The 13,282-nt window shown below is 41.2% G+C and overlaps 1 protein-coding gene across 41 annotated transcripts in view; it reads left to right on the forward strand.

The window, feature by feature from the left end:
• Positions 1-13,282, forward strand: part of RBFOX1 (RNA binding fox-1 homolog 1) — a 2,479,284-nt gene that overhangs the window by 2,420,185 nt on the left and 45,817 nt on the right. For 31 of the 41 annotated variants that reach the window (XM_063598326.1, XM_063598327.1, XM_063598329.1 and 28 more), the window contains one exon: positions 10,827-10,866. The exons of the other annotated variants lie outside the window; for them this stretch is intronic. In XM_063598326.1, coding sequence (XP_063454396.1) covers positions 10,827-10,866 — 40 coding nt within the window. The remainder of the gene's footprint in view (positions 1-10,826; positions 10,867-13,282) is intronic. 41 annotated transcript variants of the gene reach the window in all.

Here is a 13,282-nt window from a genome sequence, read left to right on the forward strand (position 1 = left end):
AGCATGCAGCCCGGCTGCGCACCTGCAGTGGAGCACCTTGCTAAGAGTATTGAAAAATGAGTGTAATTTGTCCTGTCATGGTTGGTGCCTTTAAGCATTCTACATGTCACATGTTGTTATGTAAATTCTCTTTGAGACTGAATGCTGGAGAACAGAGAAATGGTTACAGCCAAAGATGTATTTCTGATGATTGCAAACATCTGGTTATTAAGGAGGTTGGACCACATTTGCCCCTTGAATTCCTCCACAGAAAGACGTGAGGTTTTCATACATAAAAATCACTGGGGTCGTCTTGCTCGCCTCCCCAGGGATATCTTGGCTTCAAGGGTCACGAACCTTTGCCTGCAAAGAGAAAATTAGGTGTTGAGTCACATGCAAACATACAAGAATTAATGAAATTGGAGTTAAGATGCGTTGTAGTTGCATTTTCCAAAATGGCATTTGCCTTCCTTTCTCCTCTGTGGGAACAATGCAAATTAGTTTGTTTCCCATTGCCAGTTTGGTCCTTCTCTGCATAGACTTTGATATTGCCAGGCGAATGTCAAGGAATGGTGTGAATGCTCAGTAAAAGAAAAAAAGTGATACTGGTGTGTTTGGTGGCAGTCTTGAAATGCTAGTCCCTTGAAGTGCTGGTCTGTCCCTCTTTTAAGGCTCCTGCTAGAATATTCCTGCACCTCTGCAGCCAGAGAGAAAGGGATGCCTCCAAGGCAGTGGCCCTAGACCAGGGGACATTTGCAAGGTCTAGAGACATTTTTGGTTGTCACAACAGGAATGGAGAGATGCTATGTCCTCTATTGGGTAGAGTCTAGGGATGTTGTTTGACAGCCCCCAACAAGAAAGAATTATCAGACTCAAAGTCAGTCATGCTGCAGCTGAGAAACCCTGCTCTATGTTAAATTCAGCGATCCCCAGAAAGCCTGGCACGAGGCTTCCCTGGCCAGTGACTGGCTTTCTGGTGTGTAGAAGAAAATATGGCTGCATTTAGGACTGTGTGAAAAGGGTTAAATGCCCTTTTTATAGCTCTGTTGCTTGTAAATCTTTTAGAAAATCTACATTAGCCTAGATCATCTATTATACTCGTGACAAAAAGAAACACTTTTTTTCATTACGTATTCATTCTAAACTAGAGCATTTGAAATGTTTCAAAAATAAACGCAGTAAAGTTAACGGTAAAAAGAAATGAGAGTAGGTAAAACCATCAGAGAAGGGAAAATTAAGGAAAAGTAGTAAGGACAATGTCCATCAAATTTCTTGTGTAGTCATTTGAATTGGGTCAACTTTGAGCTTCTTAGACAAAACAAGAGCTCTCTCTGTGCATACACATATTTTAACTGAAAAGACGGTGGATAGTAACAAACCAAGAATGAACTGGCTATAAATTCTCCCTAATGCCTGTCAAATGTCTTTGCATGTCTTAAGCCCTTTATGTGACCATGCAATATAAGGAATTGTTGATAGTATAATTTTTATGTCTGGTATCACAGCAACGAGCCCATTTTATGGATCCAGAAATGTAAAAATAAAGATTTGTTATTCCCAAGATCATGTAATGAGTTATGAAGGAAAAAGAAAATCCCAAGTTACCTTTGGGCTCATGTAATTACTAAAGCAAGATTTGTACTCTATAAATGCAAAATTGCACTTATACCACATTCGTTTGAAAATTGTTCTCAGTACTTGGCAGTTGAAGTGTTGTGGTATATCTACCATCAGTATCTCACTACTATATTGAACAGCAAAAGAAATAATAGAGGAAAATTATATGGCTTATCCTCACATGAACAATTTATAAACATCTCAGAATGACACACCTGCTGTAAAATCAAAATTAGCTAACTTATAATGAACATGCTCTTTGCTGGGAATAACCATGCATAACTAATTAATGCCATGTTTCACCAGGGAGAGACACAGGCATTTCCAAATGATGAAACAATGTGTTTGTAACTACTTGGGATGAAAATTAATTTTAATATTCCAGCAATATCTGTGATCAGTTTGGTTATAGTGGTGGATTGTGCCTCCTTGCTGATAATAGTATGGCTGGCATTCTAAAGCCATACTTGGAAGCAAGATCAAATTCTCAGCAGAGAAGCAGGAGCCCCAGCAGGACTAAGATTGCAAGCATTCATGTCTACAATAACCTATTAGAGCAAGATACTGGTCAAAAAGAAGGAAATTCATCTGGTTGCCTGGGTGTTTCACTGGATTACAAACTTCTGGGAATGAATTGGCATGGAATGAAAAACTTTGAGCCCACCATCTTAGAGGTTTCCTTTTCCTCTGGAATAAACAGATTAGGCTGCAGGAGATGGCAAGGGGATGGCTCCTCTTGGAAAGGAAGAGAGCAGAGTGGCACCCAGGGCAGGAGCTGGCTGGAAGAGCAAGAACCCCTATCTTGTATTCAGGGAAAGCAAGTAGCATAGAGGTTAGAAATACTTGTTTTCAGAAAGTAACATCATCAGGATTCAGGTGGTCCAGAGAGCAGATTTCCTGTAGCCTTTTATCTCTAAATTCCTTTGGAGGAAAACTAAGATTTGACTGGACGTCTTTACCCCAGCCCAGTGCAGCTCACCCTATGACTCACACCTATTGTGTTTTAGGCACTGTTGTGTGCTAAAGAGACAAATGGCACCTTGAGAGGTATTTCTTCTGGTTGGGGCAGGGGGTGACATACAAGCCAACAATTTCAATAAATGTGATAAGTGATACAAGAGGATATTGTGTGAACACTAGGGAAAGGTCCTTAGCCCAGCTTGGGTGTTTACAGAAGGCATCCCAGAAGAGAAGAAATATGGGATATATATAAGTCCAAACATTTCCTAAATTGCCACAGTGAAATCTTATCCTGTGACCCCTCCTCCACCCACACCCCTAGCAATCTCCATCTTTTCTAAGATGTCACCTAACAAACTACATTTAAGAATTTGTTTCCACTGTCACCAATTGAAGGCATATCTGCCAACCTAAATCTGTTCTTCCTGAAGTATCCAATATGAATCTATATTGTTACTAAAATACCAGTCAAAAAGGTGTCCTAGGTCCATGCATGGCTTCCACATTTTTTTCCTCCTGGGAGATTGAAGAAAATATCCTTTAGGATCTCCATGGCTACCTTTATGGAAGCTTGGGTAACCCTTGGAGATATCCAACATAAAGACAGTCACACCAGTAGAGTCCCTAAGGATGCCCTACATTCATCCATTTCCTTTTAAAAAAATTTTTTTTTGAGATGATGGAGTCTTACTCTGTCACCCAGGCTTGAGTGCAATGGCACGATCTCGATTCACTGCAACCTCCACCTCCTGGGTTCAAGTGATTCTCCCACCTCAGCCTCCTAAGTAGCTGGGATTACAGGTGCCCGCCACCACATCTGGCTAATTTTTGCATTTTTAATAGAGATGGGGTTTCACCATTTTGGCCAGGCTGGTCTTGAACTCCTGACCTCAGGTGATCCGCCCATCTGGGCCTCCTAAAGTGCTGGGATTATAGGCGTGGGCCACTGTGCACAGACATTCATCAATTTCTTTTTATTGATTTGCCTTTTCCTTCCATGTCTTGATATTTTCTGAAGCCCTTCCATGCAGCTGAAGAACATAGGTTATGAAGAGGCCCTTTTTTGTCTCACATGCCTAAATAGAAACCTCTTGGGACATTAACACATGACCGTTCCTCCAGGGGTAGGGAGAGTTGTGGACCATGGTGGGATCATAGGTACAAGTGGAAAACCCTATACCAAACCAACCAACTCCCAATTGATTGCCAACATCAATTGAATGAGACTGAAGAGTTAGAAAGTAATGTCTACATAGTCTATGGAATTTTATAGTCCTAGGAAGACACTGGATTTAAGGTAAATAAGACTGGGCCCCAATATTCTACCCATACTGGCTTGGATAGTTTACTTAACATCTATAGACACAGTTTGCTTAAGCGAGAGTGGCGGATATATCTGCCCCCATAGAGTTGATAGAGGGTGAAGTAGGGAAATCCATGTAAGGTGACAACTTGGTCCATCTTATGACATGCATTCAGTGAACTGTACCTACTGTTCTCCAGGTTGATGAACTTAGCGACTTTATTAACCACCCACATTCTTCTTTCTCAACATCCCTTTTTGCTTGTGGTTGAGTACAAAATAAGATCCCATGTCTCTCCCTCTGTGCATTATTTATCTTTGCTAGGGGGCACTTGCAGTTTCACAGACCTCCATTTCCTTCAAGCCACAGAAATGGTTGAGGCATTTGCATTGCTTATGGAATATGTAGATTGAAAATACAATATTGAGTAGGGAACAGTCACAGAGCAGAGTAGAGTTTTCCTTATTTCTCCTTGCATTTGATCCTGGACTCAATTTGATTGAGAAGCCACAATGCCCAGTCTTGCTTCCTATGACTCACATTTGGGAGGAATTACCCATCAGGTAATTGCTGTTCAGGGAGCTCACAAGCTGATTATCTGTGCATCAAGACAGCAAGTGGAGTCTTTGGAGACAAACCCTGTAGACTTAGTATCTTTGATGTTAGAAAACAGCAGCTAAATCCCAATCCCCTCCCTCAAAGAGGAACTCTATGAGTACCTATTAGGTACCGTGCATATATCATGTGAGTACAATGGGGTGCTCTAATGGAGCATCACATGAGTTATTTTTGAGATGGAGTCTTGCTCTGTCACCCAGGCTGAAATGCAGTGGTACAATCTCTGCTCACTGCAACCTCCTCCTCCTGGGTTCAAGCAATTCTCCTGTCTTCAGCTTCCCAGGTAGCTGGGATTATAGGCACATGCCACCACACCCAGCTAATTTTGTATTTTTAGTAGAGACAGGGTTTCACCATATTGGCCAGGCTGGTCTCAAACTCCTGACCTCAAGTGATCTGCCTACCTCAGCCTCCCAAAGTGTTGGGATTACAGGCATGTGCCACTGCCCCCTGGCCATGTTTTTATTATTATTCTAAGCCTAAGCATGTAGTGTCAGCTGTAGGCTTTTGGTCTTGTTCTCTAGGTATCTCTGAGTAAGATTTTCTGCCCTTTCTCAGGTAATTGTCATACATCTGTGTAAACTTCCCAGAGTTACCTTGAGAAGTATTTGAGAAGACTCTATATTATTTGGGGTATAGGAAAGATAGAGCAGTATCCCAGGAGAAAACTTAAAGCTGGTCAGGGGAAGAACAAATAGATCCTTTGGAAATGTTTTCACGTTAAGTCCTAAAAAAGCCTCCAACAACAGTCTCTGGGACTATGGGCGTATCTTTCTGTGTACAGATCAGCCATGATTTCTGGTTTTATCTTCTAAATATCTAAATCCCCAACCTGTATTATCTGATGCTGAGGAACTGTATTTAGTATAAATACTAGGAACAAAAGTCATCATTACCCATTCTCAGAATACTTTAGACACAGGGGCGTCCAATCTTTTGGTTTCCCTGGGACACACTGAAAGAATTGACTTGGACCACACATAAAATACACATACACTAACTACAGCTGATGAACAAAAAAAGAAAAAAGAAAAAAAAGAATCTCATAATGTTTTAAGAAAGTTAATGGATTTGTGTTGGGGCTGCATTCAAAGCTGTCCTGGGCCACATGCAGCGTATGGGCTGCGGTTTGGACAAGCTGTCTTTGCAGAATTCTTTTTATAAAGTGTGACTTCTTATTTGCTAGTTTTAAAATGTAATCCAAACAGCCTCTGAATAGCATGAACTTATAGACAAGCATCATGAATAAGTGGTCTTTAAAGCCTTTTTTTGGAGGGGAGAATGTGAAAAGACATTTTCACAGATGCCTTTAATAATCTGATTAAAAATTCTCTAGGAAAATACGTACAAACAGCACACACACACCCAAATTCTATACACATGCCAGCTAGTTTCTGATCCCCCAAGTATCCATTAAAAAATAGCGGTATTTGAACACATTAAAAAGTTTATTTTCTAGTTGGAAGGGGCCTCAGGGTAGAACAATTGTAAACAGCCTTTTCTATAAGAATATACTTGTGGCTGCTGTATATTATATTACACGAGCAGATTGTATAGTTTGGGCATTTTATGCTTTTTTTTAAAGTAAACTAATTTTCTATAGTGCAATCACTCCCTGCTCGCATTCATTCAAATATTTAACTACTGGTATTACTTTTCTAAGAAAATAAGATGTGCATTTGCATTATGTCCTTGCAAAAGCATATTGAGTCCCAATGTGATTGACAAACAATACAATTACCTTTGCATGGCTAGACGGACCATCTCTGCATTGAAATATAACTGCGCCTGTTTAGTGCGCAATGGTAACTCCCTTCTCTCCTAACTGTTCCGTGGTTAATTTATCTATAGCTGCACCGCAGACATGGATCCCTGTGCCTCTTTCCCTGCATATCTTATATTTTAAGTGCAGCTGTTTGATGAGGCTTTAAAAATTATTTGGATACATTTTTGGAAACTAGCATGAGGCTTTGTGATGAGAACTTTCCTGTAACCAGCTCCTCCATTAGAATATAACCTAGGAGGCTGACCTTCAGTTTTGTCTCAAATGTAAAGTAAAATAACACTTGGAGGATGGTGTTGCATAGAGCAATGATTCTCATATTCCTGGGACCAATAGCATCAGCATCATCTGTTAACTTGTTAGAAATGTAAGCTCTTAGATGCTGTCATCCGGATCTATTCAATCAGAACCTGTTGGCTGGGCATGGGGCCCAGCCATCTGTGTTTCAAAAGTCCTCCAGGTGATTCTGCTACACATTCAAGTTTGACCACCACTGCCTGCCATAGTACTTAAGAGTTTGCACTGTGGAGCCGGACCCCCTGGGCTCAAATCCCAGTTCAGACAATACCCAACTCTCAGTTTCTACATGTCTAAAGAGGCGATGATCATATTGTCCATCTCATAGGGGTATTCTAAGGACTGAGTGGGATCATGAGCACAGAAAGTCTAGACTAGGGACTGATCCATGGTAAGTGTTCTGCAAATGTGAGTAGTGGGAGTAATGGTGCTCGTGCTGTTACTATTAGGGAGAAAAACAATGTTTTGGTAAAATTGGCTTCCCATTACATGGCTTTATTTCACACAGCCGGTGAGGATGGCTACATTGCTTCCACATTTTTTAGAGTTATCCTAAAGATAGATCACTCGTCCTTTCCATTTCTCTCCAATACATGTGCACTTTGAAAACAAGTAATCCCTTCATGATGGGGTTTATAATGGCAGCTACAATCATCTTTTTGCTGTGAAGCCACCATATTTAGACCCTAATGCTTATACGTTTCCCCCCAGCCCTCCAAGAAGCCAGAGCGTGGGTCTTCCAGCCATAGGTCTTGCCTTGCAGTACCCTCACCCCACCACCCTTTGCCTTGACAGCACTTCACTCCTCTCTACCGAGCCAAGGCTTTGAGGTTTCTGTGCCATTTGCTTAGCCTCTCTCGTCTCTGCTGCTGGCCCTGCCTCCTTCCATTCCACATTCAGGGCACCTCTGTTGCTGTTTCCTGCAGTATCTATCTCAGCTGTGATTCTACAGTTTTATGCATAATTTGTGACTGTGTGTCCCACTCCCTGTACACTCTGGGAGGGCAGGGTTACTGAGGGGGCTTTCTTCTTCGGTCTTCATGCCTTCGCATAGTAGTTGGGGTACAGGAAACCTTTCAGTCATAGAGAAATAGTATGTATTTGGCTTGTTTGAGCTTTTCACAATGAGAAAGCTAGACAAGTTCTTCTTTGGTTCAGTGTTTCATCAATGTAGGATGTCAGCAACACCCAAGTAACTTTCCATAGCCCACAGTGGAGGACAAAGCATGGCAATCAGGTTACGCTACTGAGCAGAGACTCCTAAGGACAAACATCCCGGCATGTTCTTTCCTCACCCCTGGGCAATGTTGGTACAAATAGGCTTGACATGGAGGCACAAAACTGGCCATGGTGCATAACAACTTGTCTTAATGAAAGAAGGGATCAGTTTCTTGGCCAGAGCTCAGCCTCAGCCATATCAAAGAACCCCAACTCTTGGCCCACACCCATGCCATGTGCCCCGTTGGAACAGCCTCCAAGGCCTGGGATCAGTTCTTCTCTCCATCATTTACAGAAGATCAGAGACAGATGAGGTTCCACCATTGAGATCTTTAGAAGTCATTATTTCCCATATTTAAAGGTATGTTTCATATCTCATGAAAAATACATTGTTTACTTCTAGACTGCTGTCTAGTCTCTTGCCCTGGTCTCCTAATTCAGGTTCGAGTCTGTTAATCATATTTCTCCTCCATTGACAACAGCCACTGATACTGAATAGCCAAATCAGAGACAAACCTCAGACTCCTCCCGACCCATTATTGAATTCTACCTGGAGTTGGTAAAGCAATGACTCAATCTCCTTCTGACACCTTCTCATGCCCACCCTTCCCTCTAAAATATGAACCCTATTCACCCAGTTATTGTCCATCTTCTAGGTAACAAGCAATGTGCCAGGAACTGAGATAGAATGTTAGTTAAGCCACAGGGTGTAGCTTTTAAGGTGCAATGAGTCACATGCACACAGACCTTTAATGTGAGGCAGAAATTGACGAGTGGCTCTGATAAGAGTCTGAAAAATGATGCTGGTGTTCATAATGGGAACAGTCACCCAGCTGCAGGTGGGCACCGGGTCTCAGACATGGTGACCTTGTTAGAGCTACAGTGTTAAGCATGATGCCACCCATCCCTTTGCAAGCATTATCTTACGAAACCCTTTCTTGAGGTAGGCACTTACCTATTTTCCCTTTTTAACAGACGAGTAAGTGAGGCTCAGATGTCTCAAGTAATATGTGCAAAGGCACTGCACTGTTGATTGAGGATGCTGCAGTCTGACTCAAATGCCCATGTGCTTCCCATCTAACTTGGCTCTTGAATGGTCATCTCACTGCTTTTGGATGAGGATACTAGAATAAAGGGCATTGCCAGCACAAGGCATTACACGTGCAAGGGCATGGCAGCATGAAAGAATGGGATGGAGTGGTTTTGATATGGCTAAGTGATCAGTCCTGTGGTTTGGGACCCAAACTAAATATTTGTTGCTCCCTCTCTTTCATCAGACCTGTTCCAAGTCCTGTTGGCAGAGGGTGGCTCTGCCTTCTGACCCCGCAACCAACATTCTCTATGTTGGAAATGTTGAAAAAGATTTCAAAGCATAGCTCGGGACGATGCACACCTCAGCATCTTGGATTAGGGCTTTATGCCACTTCACAAGCGCTCTTGTGAACTGTAGCCCTCCCGGATCAAATATGAACAACAGCTGAAAGCTATTCCTACCAACCTCCTTAGTGTGTGAAATCCCTGCCACATTTTTAAGGACAATGGTAGTTGGAGTTTAGTCAGTTGACTCCGAAATACTCTAAGAAGCACACTAGAGTGTTCTCCAGCAAACCAGTGTCACAGCTGCGTGTGTGTGTCAGTACTGTGTGTGTGTTGTAAAATGCCTTCCCTTGGCTCAATATGCTTTGCTTACATGTGGGTTCATTCTGCTACAGAAACCTGCTGGAATCCTTTGGTATTAAAGTTGTGTTTCTATTAGAACCTCAGCTTCATTCAATGGTGGGGCTCATTGGTCCTCTGCCGGAATCATAAGTCATCTAGAAACATCATGGGAAGGTATCGGGGAAGACTGTAAATCACTACGCTCCTTTTAAAAATAGGCATTTAGAAACAGCTTCATATGCATGATGCCTTGTGATCCTTACAAAAACCTGTGGAGGCTACATATGATTCTCGTTAAACTCATTTTCATGCTTAGGAAATATAAATCAGTTGCTCACGACCACGTAGCTAAGAGCTTCTTTTCTTGGTTGTTTTACTCAAAGCATACCAAAAAGCTTCTGGGGAATCATTCCCTAACCCCTGTCCCCAGCCCTCTGAAGTCTCTTCTTTCTGGGATAGTCACTATATGGGTGGCAATCAGAGAGCTGCTATCAGATTGGGCTTGTTCAATCAAGGTGTGGGTCTTTGTTTAGTCTAGATATAATTTACGTGAACATGCAGATATTCACATGTATATACCCTTGTACATATAAGTACACAAATACATATAAATAAGTATACACATGCATATATACATGTTTACATACATGTATACACTATAGACAAATACAAACATGCATTCCTACACTTGTCCATATTAACACACACAAATATGCACACAATGCATTTGTACACATGAAGACATGTCTGCACACAAAACACATTCTTGCACATGTACCCATGCTCACCCACATACGATTAGAGATATTCTCCATTTACCATAAAATAATGCACGTGCAATTACCAAATATAATACAATGTGAAAGAATATAGAAGAAAATTTTTGAAACCATATGTGTTGTCCAGCTCACCTAAGGCCTTTCAGCTCTAGCCCATATTGAGAATGCTGCAATCTGTGTGTCCACCTTTACAATCCTGTTTTTAAATAGATGTTTTGGGTTTTTATTCTGTGGGGTAGGGGGTTATGTGGTTTGATTGCCAACTCTGACCTGTTAAGATGGTTATGTCTGTCTGGGCCACTTAAATCTCAGTCCTCTTTGCATTTCAAAGTCGTGCCTTTCTGTACCCACTCCTGAGAGAGTGGGAAGTTTGGGACCTAGCACACCGCCACCACCACATCCTAATTCTGGGCCAACACCAAAGCCCGGCCTAATTTTCTCGGTTTGCTCAACTGCCGTTGTCTCCAACCTCCTTAATCAATGTGAAAACGATCCTCAGTTCCTGTGTTTTGGATCTTGTGACCAGACTAACCTCGCCAGTGCAGGGGTTGGTGTGTCTGCATGGGAAATGCACTAATATGGATGTTTCTCTTTGTGTGTGCACCCTTGCAGTGTTGTTTACCAGGATGGATTTTATGGTGCAGACATTTATGTAAGTATTCATTCACGTGCATGCCGTCCCCGTTTCCTTCTGGAGTCATTCTTTTTACAAGTTTGCTGTGAATTTCTCTACTTGGTGTAGTTGAGTTTCTCTCCTTGGTCTGTAGGAAATAATTCAGTGGTTTGTCTTGCAGGACAGAAAGCCTTCTGCTCTTGAATTTGTGGCAGACATCACTGGCTGTTTAGTGGGGTGGAATTAACCCCTCGATCAACTTCAGAACGAATGCAATTCCCCCAAAAAGGTGGCATTTCTTTCATGCCAACTAAAGACCCCACTTCACCCACAAAGAAATTGTCTCAAGTTCTCAATATGTTCTTTGTTTTTAGTATAATATTTAGGATAACAGCTGTAGTCACCAGCTGCAGAGGGTTAAAAGATATTTTCATGGCTGATATTTTTGATGTTTTCCCTAAAATATCACAGTAGCCTTAGGAACAGTGTTTCTCTCTCTAGACATGGACAAGTTTAGCCCTAAACATCTCCTAATTCTCTTAAAATGTACGTCAAATTGAACATTGAGCCCCCATTTTCTTTAACCTTTTATTCCATTTCACCCAATTACCTGACTTAAAATTGCTTGCTAAATAGTAACATTTTAAGTTTATTTTTAGAAAAGAGTAGGCTATTTCTCATTATGAGAACAAGAATTTAACTATGTTCATCTAGAGGTAGTTTTTCTCTGACATTATGATATGAGCATTGATGATATGAAAATGACTTGGAGTAAACACAATTTTGAATAAGTAGGCAGTGTTGGGAGATATTCCCTAAATCACAATTTTTATTACAAAAGACCTCAGTCAATGGGATTATATTTGTTTTACAGACTAGATAGCAAAAAAAATCATATTTCTGATGAAATTGATATCATGTACTAGAAGATGAATAAGGCACTGATTATTTTATTCCTTTTGAATTTCAAATCATTACAATTTTGAGATACAGTATTTATCTCCATCAATGATAGACTTAGTTGAGTTCTACTATTGCATCAAGTATATTCACTATAATCTGTGGGTTAGTATTTTTTCCCCCATAATAAAATGAGTGAACAACCCATATGTCCTAATTCACTCAGTGATCAATTTTCTTCTTTTTGGTGGAACTTAAGCTTTTCTGTCTCATGTCCTCTTTTTTCAGACTTTCAGATTTTAAATTATGAGGCAGGCTGGGGCTGAGGGGTCTGAAGCCCATTCATATCCTCAGGCACCTGCTAAACCCAATCACCAGTCCTGGCTCTCGACTCCATGCAGCCCATGGGTAGATTATTGCGGATGGAAGGAGCCAGAATGGTAGTTGGCATCGCAGAATTTAGGGCTTTAGAAATGAAAGGGAATAGACAAGGGATAGAGAAATGGTTTTTTAAAAAATCCACCAAAATGGAAACTATCTCCAAGATAAAACTACCCAAGAAAAAAAAAAATGCAGATTTTCCTGAGTTTAGTTAAAAGTATTTCACAATCATTTAGTGAGTGTCCACCTCTTCATGCCTCAGTTTCTTCAAACTGACAATAATTTATTGAATCATTAATGTGTGGTGTCTTATGCAGGTATCAAATTGGTGTCTTCTTGGCCTCAGATTCTTGAGTAGCAGGAAGGAGAGGCTGCCTGAAGGCAGGGTCTGTGGAGCTCCCACAAATAAGGAAAAAGAAGGGACTCATTTAAGTGAGTGCGAGTGTGTGTCTGTATCGATTGGGGCATATCGCTGCATCAGAAAATCCACAGAGTAATCCAAATAGAGAAAAAACAAAGTTAGAAGAAGGAAATATGCCAACCACTTGACTAGAGAGGAAAAAGAAAATTTATTCAGGGAAGAAAACCACAGAAGTGTCCCTTTGTGCTTTTCTAGTTCCTTTAGGAGATTTTGTCTCTCACACATTCATCATGTTTGGGCCAAGCCCACTGGGTGCAGCAGTGCAGCTCGGGAAGCATCAGGGTGAGCTTCAAGGACAGAGTTTCTTCCAGTCCTAAGTTGTCTGATATGTTTGTTCATAAAACTGCCCTTTCTCTGACTTTTCAGGCCACGACCCCCAGCCAGAAATTATCGTTTTCCCCACTCTTTATATTATAATGACAATAAGATTTTTCAGTGGGGAAGCATCACATATGCAATCAGGTGGCAGAAAAAGTTCCTGCAATATGAATTAGAGATTTGTTTACCCAGCACATGTTTCTGTCCTGTCTCTAACAGTCTCTGGAATCTGGTAGACCTTCCTAAATATTTTGCTTTGTCTGATGATGACTTTAACATATTGCTGCTGGTGTGCATCTGTGTGTATACTGGACAGCAGGAAACTAGCCTGTGCCACTGCCCAGCTCAGCAGCAGAACAAGAGGTCTTTGATGACCATAAGTTTAAGAAATATAAATATGTTCTGCACCACAGAATATACAGAACAAGATTCATC

The sequence above is a fragment of the Pan paniscus genome, chromosome 18 (genome assembly GCF_029289425.2).
Source record: "Pan paniscus chromosome 18, NHGRI_mPanPan1-v2.0_pri, whole genome shotgun sequence".
Lineage (NCBI taxonomy): Eukaryota > Metazoa > Chordata > Mammalia > Primates > Hominidae > Pan > Pan paniscus.